The sequence below is a fragment of the Bombus huntii genome, chromosome 5, assembly GCF_024542735.1.
Source record: "Bombus huntii isolate Logan2020A chromosome 5, iyBomHunt1.1, whole genome shotgun sequence".
Lineage (NCBI taxonomy): Eukaryota > Metazoa > Arthropoda > Insecta > Hymenoptera > Apidae > Bombus > Bombus huntii.
In genome coordinates, this window is record NC_066242.1 from 17,229,369 (window position 1) to 17,246,390 (window position 17,022).

The 17,022-nt window shown below is 35.6% G+C and overlaps 2 protein-coding genes across 2 annotated transcripts; one reads left to right on the top strand and one right to left on the bottom strand.

The window, feature by feature from the left end:
• The first annotated feature begins 1,692 nt into the window (after positions 1 to 1,692).
• LOC126866048 (circadian clock-controlled protein daywake) lies at positions 1,693 to 6,924 on the top strand. Its single transcript, XM_050619135.1, has 5 exons — positions 1,693 to 3,332; positions 4,353 to 4,486; positions 5,571 to 5,743; positions 5,981 to 6,189; positions 6,477 to 6,924. The coding sequence occupies exons 1-5, from the start codon at positions 3,254 to 3,256 to the stop codon at positions 6,626 to 6,628; spliced, it is 747 nt and encodes a 248-aa protein (XP_050475092.1). The 5' UTR covers positions 1,693 to 3,253; the 3' UTR covers positions 6,629 to 6,924.
• A 678-nt stretch (positions 6,925 to 7,602) lies between these two features.
• Positions 7,603 to 13,260, bottom strand: LOC126866049 (circadian clock-controlled protein daywake-like). Its single transcript, XM_050619136.1, has 5 exons — positions 13,097 to 13,260; positions 11,640 to 11,732; positions 11,041 to 11,307; positions 10,700 to 10,858; positions 7,603 to 8,127 (listed from the first exon to the last, which is right to left on the bottom strand). The coding sequence occupies exons 1-5, from the start codon at positions 13,170 to 13,172 to the stop codon at positions 7,979 to 7,981; spliced, it is 744 nt and encodes a 247-aa protein (XP_050475093.1). The 5' UTR covers positions 13,173 to 13,260; the 3' UTR covers positions 7,603 to 7,978.
• Between the last annotated feature and the right edge of the window lie 3,762 nt (positions 13,261 to 17,022).

Genomic DNA, 17,022 nt, shown 5'->3' on the forward strand with positions numbered 1-17,022 from the left:
AATTCAACTTTGAAATGCCATTCGCTTACCAAAGTCTGCACTTATCGATGATGCACAAAACAAGGAGATGAATATGACGAAAATCTGGATCGGCGATGACATCTCGACGATCGATAACGTGTTGCTGGTGCAACGCGTTCGCGACCAAACGCACGAAAAATGTAATTCCGAGCAACGCGAACGATGCTTACGCTTTCACTCTCGACCATACATCTGAGAGAAAGGTTAACTGTATTGGGTTTTTGTACTAAGATTTTCGGTCGATCCTACACAATCCAGCGTCGAGAACTGGCACAGTTCGCATTTATCAACGACACCAAGTAATAAAAAATTGAACGATCTTCCACGGTGGAATATTTTACACTGTACTTTCTGCTGCTCTATTTTCTCGCGATCTAGCGAACGTGTATTTTTTTGTTCGTGGATGGTGACATGACTGGTACAATCACAATTTTCTGAAGGATTTTCAACATCCTTGAACGATGGCGTAAATGGAGAGAATTAGATCTAGCGACGAAGAAGGAGTTGTTTTGTAAACAGGCTGCTAGCTAACGTAAGACATCTTTGATATCTAAGACTAAAATTTTCTTCTTATTAAACTTCTAGTGGCGAAGTCGTCGATTTACACAACGTTTCACGAACTATGCTTCATTTTGAAAGAAGTTCGATTTGAAAGTGAAAAGAACGTATACATAGATGGATATATATAGGGACACTTGATCGAAACAAGATTCAATGGAGCTCGTGGTAAATGTTAAGTGCTGTTAACGTGTGACACGCAAGAGTAACAATTTGTGGCAAAACATCTGCGTGACATGAAAATTTTCTAAATAAAGTTTGAACGTTTCTGGACTGCCCGTTAAGTATTGTAAAAATTTTCTCCGAGATTTCAAATCTGTTTTGCATTCATAATAAAACGTTACTAACACGACTCCAGGGAAACTAGTCACTTTCCTTTATCGATAGATGTTAATAACGCGCGAATGATCTTTACGTTATTTTCAATTTTCGTTAAGAAAATATTTTATTTAAGGTAACGTTATAAAATGTAAAATATAACGTTAAATACCGTTACTCCTACAAACGATAAACGATATTACCGAAGTAACCGGTATTAGCATTGTGAAATATTCGGTATGTATAAATAGAAAGCGAGAGATTAGAACGAATAAGTATTAATGAGAGATTAGAACGAAGAAATAGGTGCGAGAAACGACGGATAAATAGTGAGAACGGAATCAAATAGAAAGAACGGATAGACGCGAATAATATTGAGTCTACTAACGCGTGAATGTACGGATGATGTAGAGATTGCAAACTAACTTGATTTTTAATTAATCGCGACTCCTTTTGTATCATACGTGAGAAAATACGTAAGCTCTTTAGTAAGCGAAAGTTCCTTACATAATGTATCCGCGTTATACGAGATGTAGCAACAAAATTTCCAAAATAACCGACTTAAAAGGACCCTATTTTCGAAATTAAATAAATGTGAGACTATCGCCTTCGAAGTATAACTCTAAAGACTGAATATACGCACCGCAGCGTTAGGTATATTATTTGTAGCATTTGTTGCAACTTACTTTGCGATATCCATTATAATTTTCAATTTTATTTGTATCAGTTTGATACAAATTCGGATTTCGTAAATTCAAAAAGAAAAAGAAAGTTTCTTTTATTAGACGTGATGGGACAATCTCAAGAGCGAATATGAAGATACTGCAATGATATGGACGGTTTTGAACTTGAGAATTCTTTTATAGAAAATGAAATATTTCTTTTTTATTTAAAGAAGTGTTTTCTTTAAAAAAAAAATCGCCTTTAATCGAATTATTTAATGTTAAACGATTTTGAATTTTCCTTGCACCTTCCTGAAGACCACCAGACATACAATCGAGTAAAACCTGACCACGAACGTTCACGGATAATTCGACGTCGTACGTGTGAAAAATTGTTCAAACTTTATAAGATAAAGCATATGACTTTGGACTTGCGATAAAAATAATTTGAATAACAATTTCTAGCTTTCGCTAAAACGTTACTTTTCGTTCGTTCAACATGTACATCTCTTCGCATTCATTGCACATCAAAACAGGAGCGAAATCGAAGGTAAATATACGTTCTTATATGAATTCATACCGAGCGTTCAGTCTACCGAGAATCTGATTACAAAATACAACAAGCATGATTACAAATTAATGCAAATTGTCTGCCAGCATTATCAGGAACGTCATATTATAGCAATCAATCTTTCATTCCGTTGTATCATCTTCTATATCAAATACCTGCATTGCATTTAGAAATCCGCGATTTCCATTAATAACTAATTGTAAAGTGAGTTCGTTATGTTAGCTTCTCTTTTCTTGTTACCTTAAGACAAAAGCTTATACAATGGTAAAATCATGCAAAGAAATAATTTTGATAATACGAAGACCGACCACGATCGATTTTAAATTTGAAAATTAAGTACTCGTCCGTGGAAAAGGCACGCGAGACAAAACTAAATTAAACTACTAAACTAACTAACTAAATTAAAGATAAAACAAAAGTAAATTGGTCGATAATCGAATGTTTCTGTTTTAGCCTTAATATCAGCCACGTCCGAATCGATAATAAAAATCACGCCTAAAGAGTTTTGTTCTTCTCACATTTGTAAAATAAATAAAAATTTCGCGAAACTCTGCAAACAACAAACATCGTCAAACAATAATTTAATATTGCAAGAAATCCCAGAGTATCCTCCTACGTAAACGAGTTGAGACGAGGGAAAGCTTAAAAAAAGGGGAAAAAATCAATATCAAGCGCCATTGGTATAAAAATAGAGACGCGTGAACAGGACGCAGTTGGAGCATTTCGCGAAGCAACTTTCCAGTCCTGCTGAGAGCGCGGCAAGATTGGAAAAGATCGAAGAGTATCTGGGGTATATACTTTCGACTAGGTCTAACATGGCCTAGCCTAGAGACTCGTCTCTCTTCCCAGACGAAGAAGGCGCAGGTGCATGTTGCACAGCAGTGAAAGTATCCGAGTGCAGTTACGATCTGTCAATGCCCTCTTGCATAGTCGGTAGAAGTCTAGCGGTGCCGTTTGACCAGGACCCGGGATTTTCAGTTCGCTCGTCGAAAGTGTCGGTGTCTGTCAGCAGCTTCTATACCTGGTGAATCCTCTTTGCCGAACGACCGAGTCCACGAAAGCTCTTTAACGACGTTGAAAACCTTTTTCCTCTTTGAAACTCGCGTTGAAAGAAGCTGTCAGGATGAGCACGATGAACATCGCGACGTTGTGTTTTCTACTGGTCGTAACTGGTGTCACCACTCTCTCCATCGACTCGAATCGTGAGTAATTGAGGTTTTTCGACTGCTGGACCTCTTGCACGGCAATGGGTTTGCTTGCCGATTCAAGCGAGCTGAAGGTTTAGAGCCAAATTTGTAGAAAATCGAGTGAAAGTCCGATAAGGTAGATGCGATACGGTGCATCGGAGATTTCTTTCAATTACATTCTTGATCAATTTTGGTCAGTTTTGCTAATCGTATCGGCGACGAATCGACGGCAGGTTGATCACTTTCAGGAACTTTAATTTTTTTAATTTAGGATATCGACGAGGATGGGGCTGATTCTCTGTTCTTTCCCTAAGGTAGAAAACGAATAGGCCGATTTTTGTTTGGTTCTAGAATGGTGGAAGTAATGTATATGTTGCATAAATGCAGTTAAATTGTCGACGAAGATGGACCTTTTCCCTTGTTTTTCTTTTTTACGTAGAAATTCCTATTTTTAATTTTTTTTTTCTTTTTACATAAAGGTAGGTGGATACTGATGTTTTATTCATAATAGTGGAGTTAAATGTTACAGAAATGCGTGCATGATCGATAACTGTGACGACGGTGGCCTTACCGTTTTAGATAGGAATTTCTACTTTTCTAGCTACGAGTAGGTGGTTGTAGATTTTTGCCGAGGCTAGAGCGATAGAAGTAAACGTTACATAAATGCACTACGCGAAGTAAAGAGGTCACTCGTGCGAATATCCCTCAGAAATTTCATTTGAATTTCACAATGTGCGGTTGAAACTAACAAGTTGCCTGGCAACTATCTTTTCGTGTAAAAGACACGGCGTTTCCGCTTGTTACCGTCTTTGATCGCGAATTGTTAATTTCCCTTTCATTCTCTAATTATAATTATCGATTCAACGAGTTTTTCTAATTTTTTCGTTTTAATCCTCTTTCTTTTTGCGTTCGTTCAATTGCCACAACTCGTTAAAACTTTCTATCAGCAATTTCAAGAAAACTATTTATTCGCGCATAAAATATTTCTTATAACTCGTCGATTTAATGGTTTAATGAATTTCTCTTTATTTACAGCCGAATACGTGAAACAGTGTTCGAGAAGCGATCCAAAGCTGAAAACATGTTTAATCGATGCGTTACACCATTTGAGACCGTATTTGAGTGTCGGAATACCGGAAATCGAGCTGCCTTCCGTCGAACCATTTCGCGTAAGTTCTCACCGCTTTCAATAGTCTCCTGATACATTAAAAGTTAATGTTTCCTGTTTCGTTAACAGAATCGCGCACAGTGATCCTTCGTTTGGTTCCAATAAGTATTTCAAATTTTATTAGCAACGTCACGTCCAGCCAAATTTCCATGCAAATGTGTCATTAGAATAGTCGTTTTTCGTTAAATTATACCACTTGTAATTTTGATCGCTGTTTGCAATTCAAGTAACAGGTTAAAATCGTGAATTTTGCAGTTTGAAAGAACCTACGAACGAAAAGTATAATACAATTGGGAAACCTTTTAATTAAAAATCTCTCGTATGCTTGGGATTATAATAGTATAGTAAAAAATAACGAATTTTCGATCTTTATACTAATATTATCGATGCATTAGGAAACATTGAAACCTAACGCAAGAGAACTATGCAGCACCGTCTAACGATTAATATTAGAAAATTTTGATATTTTGTTATCAATTGCGTATCGATTAATTCTCTCTGGACATTTTTCAAATCTTTTTTCCATACATTTCTAAACATCTTAACGTGATTGATTAAAGTGAGAAAATTTGCATGTCTGATGTAAATATTAGGTTGCCCCAAAAGTTTCTAAGGAGGTAGTCCATGCACAACATTTTTTGTTTTTTGTTATTTTATTGAATTATGTTTGATCCATTTTATTCTATTGCCACAAAAGGGATCGTACATAAATCCATAAAATAATATAAAATAAAAAATATTGTACATCTATTATTTCGCTTATGAAACGAAAGAAACTATTGGGGCGACCTAATATTTACATCAGACATGCAAATTTTCTCACTTTAGTCAATTACGTTAAGATACTTAGAAATGTATGGAAAAAAGATGTTAAAAATGTCCAGGGACAATTGATCTACAGACTTTTCATGCCAATCTAATACAACTGGAATCAGAGATCAAAGGGATATAAATTCTCATGGTCATGGCTTTCGACTTACAGCAATGAAAATTAAAATATGACAGGGAATTTAGTAAATGTTAATATTCACCCGTTTACTACTGGTTATCCCACGTATCTGCTACGACTCCGCGTATTCTGACAGATGGACGAGCTGACTCTCTCCCTGACAGGTGGTACAAACGGTTACAAGGTTCAACTGCGTGAACTGTTCGTAAAGGGAGCGAGCAACTATACCGTGGAAGACATCAAACTCGGCTCACCCTTCGAAGCCATTGTACGAATGCCAGCCCTCATTTTGGACGCGCATTATTCCAGGTTCACGATCTGCAAACGCTTCTGCTCTATTTAGATTCTGCTCTCTAACCGTTTACTTTATTAACTTCTTCTTACGTTCATACATAAAACATGGTATGGCAATTGTACGTAAGAAAAGACGAAATGGAATATTAACAATTTACATTAAAATGTTCAACGAAATAGAAACAAAAAAAAAATTTCTTTTAACTTTCAACTTTCAGCGATATTGTCATTTATTTTGGTTTAATATGTCAGTTCAGGAGTGTTAATTATCTTACCAGCCAGTGGCAATGGAACGTTCCACGCTCGGTTTGACGATGTCAGAGCTCTGGTCAAAGGCACCGTTTCGACGAAAGAAAAGGATGGAAAAACGTACCTTAACGTGGATAACCTTGACGTTGTTCTGGAAGTGAAGAATGTGAATATGAGGGTCCGAAAGATTTTTAATAACAATCGAATCCTTAGTAAGTGTCTCGTTGAAAATAGGATGGTTTTATAAATATAGATATTTATATTTTTGTTCCTCTTATATCGTTAACTCTTAGTCTTCCATGCTCCTTAATCATATCCATTTCCCTGAGTTTCTTAAGTAACTTGAATTAAATTTTGATACAACGATTTCTAAGAACATCTCCTAGACGGATAACAATTGTAAAACTTTACCTAGAACACTACTAGCAGAATGCTACGTCATGTCGCTAACAACCGATGACTAAAAGTATAATTTGTACAAATTTGACTATGATTACAGCCGAGGCAACCAACCTGTTCCTCCGCGAAAACGGACAGGAAGTTTTAAAAGTGATGGAGCCGCAGTTGAAAAGGAAGCTGTCCGTACTCTTCGCTGGAATCGTTAATCAATTGTTACGTCACGTGCCAGTCGAAGTTTTCCTACTGCCTTGAATTTCGCATTTTTTCTCGGAAAAAGGAAAGATACGATTAAGAAACAAAAAAAAAAAAAAAGAAATCTAAGAAAACGACAAATAGTCCAGATTAGTGCGTTTCACCGAGGGTTACGATACAGTAACGAGTAACTTAATAATAACTTCGGGTTAATAACTTCGAGTAGAACAAGATAAACAAGGAACAGTATTGTTACGACGTTTAGTTTAATTCGTTTCAGTGCAACTGATAGTATAAGGTTGAATTTATTGTAGAGAAGGCAACAAAATATATGTATATTGTATATATTTATAAAAGCGTAGGTTTGTTTTTTTATCAACTATTTACCCTTGACCCGATAATATTGTACGCAATGATCACTCATGCAATAAAAATGACAGGAGGAGAATCGTTTTGCAAAGTACAATCGTTTTGTATTACAAGATTTCTATGCTTACAACATTGTGAATACGTTTCTCTATAATTTACATGTACTTTGCATTTTAAAAATACGTGGACGGATGTTTACAAGAATCTGTGCAAATATTTCGACTCGAACGTACCTATGCTCTTCGCTTTTTTTTTTCTAATTAATTTTGTGATTACGGTATCTTGCACCTGTATTTGAATTTTGATCGCTTAATCCAGCGATGAGTGATTAAATAATTCATTATACGAGAGATGTCGAAAAAACAAAAGTATTAACGGTTTGTCATGCTCGACAAATTGAATAAATAAAAATTGTTTAACATAGGTCTGTGAAGTATTGTAACAATTCCAGAATAGCAAACAACTTTTGTAAAGATATTTTTGTGTATTTTTTTAATTTACTCTTAACTTTTTACGAACGTGTACGATCAGCCTTGACACTCTGTAATCTGTTTATAACTTTCTACCAGGCATCTGCCTACTTATCCTGATTGATTAAATTAGTCGAATTAAATTAATTCATCAAACCAAAATGATCAGGAATTATCGAATTAAAGTTACCTCGATTAACACTCGACATCGCGTTTATTTATATCTTACATGATGCTTCATCCAATAACAACACTAGTTAACAATCCATGTGTATAATCACCGCTTTGTTAGCAGCTGTGTCTTCGGTAATTAAAAAAGGATCCTCGAAACCCATACAATTTGTGTATCAAATAAATCTTACAAAATGTCCATAAAATTATTCGTCTTACGTCGTTTATATAATTCAATCAGTTCTGCGTCCCTTTCTCCCATTTCAATCCACGTTTAACTCCATCGAAAAATCTATCCAGGTTCCATTCTTCAATTTTCTTCAAATTTCTTTCTTCCTTCTTAGATCTATGCTTTTTCCTTTTTTTTACAATTATTTTATTGCTATAGTTCTGACGTGACTCAAGGAAACACAGTTGAGAAAGGTATCTTCGAGAAGAAACGATTGGTGAATTCGGTCAGATACGTGTCCCAAGATTCTGTCAATTTTGGCAATATTGCTCGGTATATTAGAGGCCAGTATTCGTTGATGAAGACGAGAGCAGCTCGGTCTGAAAACAGAATTGTTTATTTTGTTATTCGTAATCAAAATAATAACTAAGAAAAATTCGGAATCAAAAAAGTGCACAGAAAGATATGCTTTGTAATGTATCTTCTTTGTCGAACTTATAAAAATCGTATTAATATCGTATTATATCGTGTTAAAGTTCTTATAGGAATTGTTCTAAATGCCTTATTTTATTTAGCGATTGCTTAAATAGAAACTGAAGATAGTCAAATCTTGTCATGACTCTTTTAGCTGTCTGGACCTACGGAATCCAACTATGGTGAACAGCAAGTAATTCCAACATTAAAATACTTCAACGCTTCCAATCGAAAACGCTAAGATCCATTATAAATGCACCCTGGTATGTCATCAACGAACTAATACATCGCGACCTCAAGATACCAACAGTCAAAGAGGAAATAGCAAACTATAGCGACAGATATAGCAAAAGAGTCGACAAACATCGAAACCCCCTAATTACCGGACTACTCGATACGTCGGACCAGATCCGCTGGCTGAAGAGACACTACCCGCTAGACCTAAACGCTAGATTCAATTAGTTATCTAAATTAAGTAATATTTACTTATTTATAATACTTACTTATAAATTATACTTATCTATAATAAGTATTAACTTATTATAAATAATTAGCCATGTCACTGCGCCACGCCAGAAAAAATTACTGAAAATTCTCAATGCGAGAATTGATTGTAAATTTTAATAAATAAAAAAAAAAATGACTCTTTTGAAGAATAGAATATTGTATCGATTTATACATTATAATCATTTTATAAGAAGCAATTAAAAGCTAACTCTCATGCTGATAAATCTACAACAATTACATAGACAAAGAGGCTAAAGGCTATTCTCTGAAGAAGAAAATTAATCAACAGTCATTGTCAAACGACAAACGTTACATATAAATGTAGTTACTTGACACAGCCATTAACATGCCATTGTGACATCAATCACATCTCAATCTACATCAGTGATAAGACATCGACCGCCGACCTTCGGACACTTTTGGACACATCACCACCTTAGCATCATAGCATACACCAAGGCTGTGACGCACCTTAGTCCACATCAGAGATAGGATATGGACCCCCGACCTTCGGACACTTTTCCACATCATAACCTACACCCAGCCCCTCAACATCCTAAAACCAAAACGTATATAAACCGAGACTTCACCCAGCTCGAGCAGTTCTTGTTCCTCTTCTAGTTACATACAACCTCTATTCTCCGGTTCGGTGTTATTTCGTAAGTGTTAACATTTATAATAAAGTTTTATAAAGGAAAATAAGTAGTTGGGTTACGACTCAGCCTTCTTACTACCACCCAAGTACCAACTTTACGTGACATCATCATCGGATGAATAAATCGCACTAAACTGCCGCATAAATTCCATTCGCTACCAAAACAAGAATCTCATTGTTTTGAGAAAATACAAAATTATTTAAACAATTACATCGTAATCCAATACACTGTAGCGGCTCGTGGCCGTAGAGAAAGATCCAGAATTGAAGTACATGTGTTGGCCACATGGCCCGTGAAACAACGTCCGACGACAGGACGTCGTAAAAGTATAAATCCTGGGATTTACTAAAAAACCCATGGGCCTTCGAAAAGAAAATTTATCGTTTTATTGCTTTCCATTCCCACCTTGGAAAAAACTCTCTCTTCCAAGGAGACCTTATAAAAGGGGAAACGAGGGAAAGCTAGGGACAATCCATCATAGTCGTTCATTGTCGTTGACGGTAGCTGACGGTAGTCGTTGGTAGTCAATCAGACAGATAGTCACAGCTAATTCGTACCGAGTTTGTATCGATTCTGTATCAAGTCTGTGTCAATTCTGTATCATTCTACCAAATGTCCAAATCGGACAAATTGTGAATGTAAACAACTAAATAAAAAAAAAAATTCTGTATCGTCATCGCTCGAGCTCGATGTGCGTCATGTTACGATCTAAAATGACGCGCATTCGAAATCGAAATAAACATCGTCGAAGTTAAACACCGGAGTACTTTAATAACACCCAATACGTCCTTACTACCTCGACATAAAAGATTAAACAACGATGTAATAACGTAAATATGTGCGCTACAGCGAGACACAAAGCTGTACATTCGATGCTCATCCAAAGTCGATGGTCACGTAACAACCCGACGATATCGTAAGAAAAAGCGAATGAAGTCCGCAGAGGCAAAAGTACTAGGATAAGCAGTAAATAACAGCAAGATATAGCGATTCTATGCTAATTAAGCGGCACAGGATTCTCTTGAAACTCGAGTCCCGGTGTACATGTACTTATGGCAACGTAACATTATGCAATGATGGAATGTCGAGACAACGTCGTTCAACTAATGAAAGTTCCTGTCGATTTAAGGCAGTTACCTTAAGTAAACAGCAAATTGTACCTACCATAGTACTTAGTTCTATTAGTAATCGTGCTTTTTTGTCGCAATCGTATAATGATCGTGTCATCCACATTATTTTCCACAGTATTTTTATTTAACGTAACAAATCAATTTATTCGCTATAATTATTAATAACGATGGTCTAATGTACTTACTCAGTTCATTGTTTCCATTGAAGAGATCACTGAACCAGATCTTCATATCTCCAACTGTAGGCGATAGTTTGAAGTGTTCCACAACCCATATATCGTTTACTACGTGACCGGAGATGTCCCATGTGACTCTGAGGTCCTCCATGCTAATGTTGAAGAAACCTGTTAGATGCAAATATGAGAAACGTGGTACGAATTATTTTAAATCCTATTGTCTTGTTACGCTGTAAGAAATAGTAACGAAATAGTCGCGTGAAACAGCGTAATTCTGCCTTTATATCGTAAAATCCAAAGAAGATATTAAAGTCTGTTGTATTAATTGTATTAATAAGCCTGTTGTATACCTTTTCCACCCACTCTAAAAGATGCCAGGTAACCTTCGGCTTTGTAGTTGCCATCGATCAAAATCTTTGGTATCTCAACGTCGATTTCCAAGCGGAAGAGATCGTCTACCATCTCCGGTTTCACAGATAAGAAACGTGCTTTGGCAAGACCGTATGTTCGAATGTCCGTGGCAAGCATTTTTCCACCCTGCTGGCCATTTTCGAATTCCATGGAATGAGACTCGGTGTAATAAGGATCCAAAACGGGTATGTCGAACTCTGGCAATCCTGTTGCGAAGTTTGCAAAAATTAATCGTAACTCGTGAATAAAAAATTAAACGAATCAACCTCTATTATCTTAATGGTATTATATTCGGTAAAAAGTCTAACGTAGTCTTTGAAATTACGCAGCGTTATGTAATCCTTCTCGCTTTAATGCGATCCAAGAGAGAAATGGAAAAATCAATCGTTGCAAGGACGAATTCGAGATAAGTTTAAGCAAAAAAGTACTCGTAATTATTGGATTGTGACGCGTATGAAAACAACTCGATGAATAAATTTATCAATTGATCTACCTTCGTGAAAATGACAGAGATGTAAGCTAGAGATAATTATATTACCTGAAACGAACGTGGGCCATGCTTCTTGTATGGCTAGCCTCAAACAAGATGAAAAGTCATCGGAATCTCTTTTGCAGGTTTTCACGGTTGCAGCTGAGGAATAAAATAAATACAAATTACTCATTGATAGAAAAGACTTGAAATTAAATTAAACGCAATAATGAGAAACAATTTTCGACATATGTAATTTCCAAATAATTGAGATACGTTCTGTTATATTATTGGAAATACGCACTGCCCATCTCCTAATATATTTCAAATTAACTTTAAAATAAAAAAGAATCGCTCGTGTTTAATTTGTTAAATATTATGCCAGAGATTTTTGTAACTATCGAAACATTCTTTTAATGAGACGTAAAACGTTCGACCATTTATCAAATTTTTATTACTAATTTATTATTCCAAGTGTTTAAGCAAAAAGATAAAATTATTTTGCAATCGTCTTTCTGGAAAAATAACATTTACACTAGGGATATCTTGAGAGAGAAAATTTCAATGATTATAAGCAAATATTTAAAGCATCTCCTCCTTAGTACAATGCTCTATAATAAAATTTTATTTCGTGAGTTAAACTTACGTATCATGGTCATTTGTAACCATAGTTGCCTAATTAATATGACATTAGTACTCGTTAAACGAAAAACCATTCGTGTCATTCCGCGATTCATAAGGGAAAACGAATAAACACAGTGAACGGCAGTTTTCAGATATCGCTAAAATTCAACTAACTAACACGCTGAAACGATCCACGTTAACTTTCTAACTCACTAGTTCTACGGAACAAACAAAGGAAACTTTTACTTGTAATTCGAGGTAAAAACAAACCTATTTCGCGCGTCGATTATCGCGAATAATTACGATTTTACATCCAATTTATGTAAATTTATATTGCAATGATACATTACACCGAGATATTACACCGTCCAATCCCAAAATTATAACAATTTTCCTATAATAATTTCTTCCTACGTAAATTTTGGACTGGGAAGTTTTGTCCATTCGAATGAAGTTTATTTTAATTAGCTCTTAATTAGCGTTAGAAAGAACTATAGTATTAATTGCGAATACGATTTAACTAGCAAGGAAACTTTACGGTATAATCAAGGAATACGGTATAATCAAATAGAATAAAAGCTTTCGGAGAAGGAAAACTTACCCCTACAACCCATCATTATCACTCTCGCGCTTTTACTAGGGCCGTCATCAATCTTCCGAAGAGGAAGCTCGAAACTCTAACTTACCACCTCAACGGAAAAAGAGCTAACAGAGAAAATAAAGCGTCTTGAAGCCCAACTTACTTCGGTGTCTTTCACTCGCGCTTCCGCAGAAATCCTGACTACCTCAAACAACCATAATACGCAAACAACCGAATACGAAAATAAAAAATGAACCAGAAGTGAGTGAGAATTCTGAATATGATCAGAAGATTAATAGAACGATCCTAAACGTGAACTTACGGAGCTGATAATCCCCAGCGACGATAGCGATAGCGCATAACGCGATGACAACTGCACGAACGGTGTGGAACGACATGGCGTACTTTGGTTAAAAATCTCCCAGCTAGCCTAGCCAATTATAAGCGGTCCGTTTATATAGTTTCCAGCGCCAAGGACTCCAGGCAGAGAGCTACGTTGCAAAATTGCATGTCATTAAAACGCGCCAACACGTGAGAGGCGAGAAGCAGCGCGCTACGCCTGGCCTATGATACACACAAGTGCAACGAAGTAACGATCGGTGTCGCGAATTCCGGAGAACGCGTAAATCCGCTCTTCTTTTGTTGAACACCAGCTACACAGGTAACGTTGTTCTATCGGAGGAGGCTGATCTAGCTTCGACTTTTCTGTCACTACATCGGCATCTCTGGCGTGCCGGCTGGCTTTCGCGATCGATGGTCTGCATAGGCATTCTCAGAACCGCTATCGGAATAATTTCTACGCTTGTTTACCTTCTAGCACTTTTGCTTTGCTGCGATATACTTCTCGAACCACGATGACGAATTATACGGGTACATGCCGATTTTGATGACGGTAGATCTGGGATGTTGGACCATGAAGATGAACGAATTTTTTTTTTTTTATTTATTTATTTACATTTTACAATTTGTCCAGTAGGACATTTGGTAAAATATTATAGAAAGATGAACGAATGATTCGATTAGAAAGTCTATGGAGGGTGAATGGCGGAGAAGTTGCGGAGGAAGATTTTAGTATTTTTGGTTTTGCAAGGACTAAATACGATTATTACGGTAGAATTAGATCGCTTTCGACTTTTTATAGAACACTGCAATTATATTGGTAATGAGTCGATAAGCATGGTGTAAGAGATATATTGTATCACTTATAAGCCAAAGTGTCGAGTTGTTTGCGAAACGAAGTAATACATTTTTGTTAAAAAAAAAAAAATAAAGGTACAAAATTTTCACCTCTGTTTTGAGAAGTAAGATATTTATAGGATGACTCCTTAAAACGAAATAGTCATGGAATTCGAACAAACACTTTTATTCGTAAAAATGTAAATGAGATTCATACTATATTCAAAATTGCAGAAACACAAAAACAACTCCTGCTGCATAGTTAAAGTCTGCAAACAGGTATTTGTTTTATCAATGGAAATTAGAAGTTTATGCAACGGTCTAATATTAACCAGATGATAAATATGAAATGAAATCCTACGATATTTTTAATAGAACCTTTCTCATGAGCCGTTGAGTGTTATTTATTATAACTTATATAAATAAAAATAAATTATATAAATATTTTTATAAATACGCTTGAAAAAATCTAGGCAGAAATTCGTTTCACTCACTAAATGTTATAACGAGTGTCATGTTTCAAAATTTAGAAAAAATGTATATCTTTTATATACAGATATGTATATAAATATATGTGTATATTTTACATACCTTTGCACTATTTTGTGTAAATATACAAATATCCACAAACCAACGATCAATGGATATAATCTTGTAATTATCACGAGCTGTTTGTTTAATGATAGAACATTATCAAATTTCTTGTTATTACTGCTCTACTATACTTATTCGCTTCCGCATCGAGCAATATCTAGCTCCTTCTATTTCTGATTACTGTCTTAATGCATCGCGTGTGTAACGAATGGACTCTGATGCCACCAATCATTTAATTATCAGATGATGCGACACTGCGTGCAAAATTATAGTACGATTTCAAGATACCGAGAACCGTAAAAAAAAAACGACGAACGCTGACAAAACGGACTTGAACGAGGGTCTATTGCGCTGTCATTGTTTTCTTCAAATTTAAAAGACAATACCTGATTTATCCAATTTTAATTCATATTTTATACCACTGTTAATTGCGTATATACTACTATTATACTAATATTAATATTATAATATTATGGTATTGTTAATTTCAAATCGATCAAATCATGGATTGTATTTATTAACTGAAGAGTTTCTAATATTGCAGTACGATTGTTATGCATACATTGTTTTTAAACTCTTTTCTTTATTAAGGAACTACTTATACAAGAATTACTGGGAAAATTAATGGCTTTCATCCAATGCGTACCACCCGGTATAATAAAGCAATTGTAAATTAAGCCATAAAGAGAAGAAAGCAACTTTTCGAGCTTTATCGTGATGCAGAGACTCGTTAAAGTCGCTAGTTTGCACCTGGTACCGTTCCCCGTTAAACGTGAAACTTTATTTCGAGCTATGACCATTAGAGTGCAAGATACATTAATGGCCTACGTCTTAACATGATAAACAGGGTGTTATTAACGGATCTTGTAATTTATTATTAAAATATATGTACTTGCAGATCGTTTCTTTGAAAACTCGTCTCTCTAGGAAAAGAGATAAACGCTTAAATAAAAACATCTAATTACATGAATTCTATTTATAAAAATTCTGAGATGCATTAAGCTCGTCCAACATCATCCAACAGAAAATTACCAATAAGAGAGTATACAAGACAATCGATCAAAAAAAGCAGATAACGATAGAGACATGGCCTGTGGTACCAAGATCGCGTATAAATCACATGCGAGCAAATATAGGCAACCATGACCTTGTGACCTTGCAAGTACATACCTGCCACTAGCGGTAGCTAATTGAAAACGATACTGTAAACAAATGACGATAAGATGTTCATATGGAACTGCTATGGTACCGTCTACGCAGTTTTATGTAACAGGGGATTACGAAGAGCTCGAACCAGACGCCCTTGGATCACGTCGCACCGATATGAGAAACTAGTTTTCATCGGGGAGGCGACTGACAAGGAAAAATGCCCAACGAAACTGTACCACATACTTACATGCCCGATCAGCCTATCCGACTCTCATTCGTTTGATCGATAGGATCAATCGACACAGTTAATCGTCGAAGCGGCCCGATGATCGTCGATGAAATCGTTCGATAATTTGTTCGAACATCGGGAAAGCCATCAAATAGATATTTCTGTTGGAATGATTAGATCGATGAATTTATCGGTAGTTTTTAATATATAACGATAATAGTAGACTGCGGACATTTATGCAAAATCATATTTTTGTGGGTACAACTGAAGAAATGGAATCTGTGCGGAAGTTCATCTCATCCAGCAAATATTATAACAAGTACTATACTTTGAATATCTTCGTATGTTCTTGTGTATTATATACTTCCATTTCAGTGCAGTATCGTAAATTTTCGTTACATTGTCTATTTACAATAAAAAAAATCTGAACAAACAAAGTTATATATTATTAGGACAAAATAATTTCAGTTAATATGGAAATAAAAATATAAGAATAGAACAATTTAATTAAAACTTAAGATGCCGCTCCTTTTACATCTTCTCGAAAAATGAGTCAATTGCATCTCGTATTTATTCAGAAGAAAAATATGTAGGTCTGTTGGTTGGCATTTAAAGGCTGGTTATGCGGTTCACCATTCACTGATCGGTGATTGCCGCTATCATGAAAACTAATGCGCACAAATGACACAAATTCGAAATCTACGCTCGATCGCGCGTAGCGTAGTGATTAGTAAATGCTTCGATAAACCCGGCAAGAGAGCAACCGTAAGTGTATTGAAACTAATCTGGAGATATGTAAGCTACTTTTCCATTGAAATTGCAAAAATAAAGATTGGAAAAAGTACACAAAGCTAAACAAACATACTGCGCCTTTAAAAAGATTACACGAACGTTTCAAGATATCATGATTAACTGGAAATACCAATGAAAAAATTGTAATTAATCTTTTCTTTATCCTACCTTTGAATGTTGATAAATTTTTATTAATTCAAATTATGTATATACATACGTATGTATACGTACTTTTTCTATGATTGCGTTTACCATTTTTGCTCCATCGGTAATCAAGATCGTGAGTATCCTTTTACGTAACGCCATCT

Coding starts and splice junctions, on each gene's coding strand:
- LOC126866049 (XM_050619136.1), bottom strand. CDS start 13,172: ATGTCGTTCCACACCGTTCGTGCAGTTGTCATCGCGTTATGCGCTATC. Junction 10,859..11,040: donor TTTTAGAGTGGGTGGAAAAG/GTATACAACAGG, acceptor TGCATCTAACAG/GTTTCTTCAACATTAGCATG. Junction 8,128..10,699: donor CAATGGAAACAATGAACTGA/GTAAGTACATTA, acceptor TTCTGTTTTCAG/ACCGAGCTGCTCTCGTCTTC.
- LOC126866048 (XM_050619135.1), top strand. CDS start 3,254: ATGAGCACGATGAACATCGCGACGTTGTGTTTTCTACTGGTCGTAACT. Junction 3,333..4,352: donor TCTCTCCATCGACTCGAATC/GTGAGTAATTGA, acceptor CTTTATTTACAG/CCGAATACGTGAAACAGTGT. Junction 6,190..6,476: donor TAATAACAATCGAATCCTTA/GTAAGTGTCTCG, acceptor CTATGATTACAG/CCGAGGCAACCAACCTGTTC.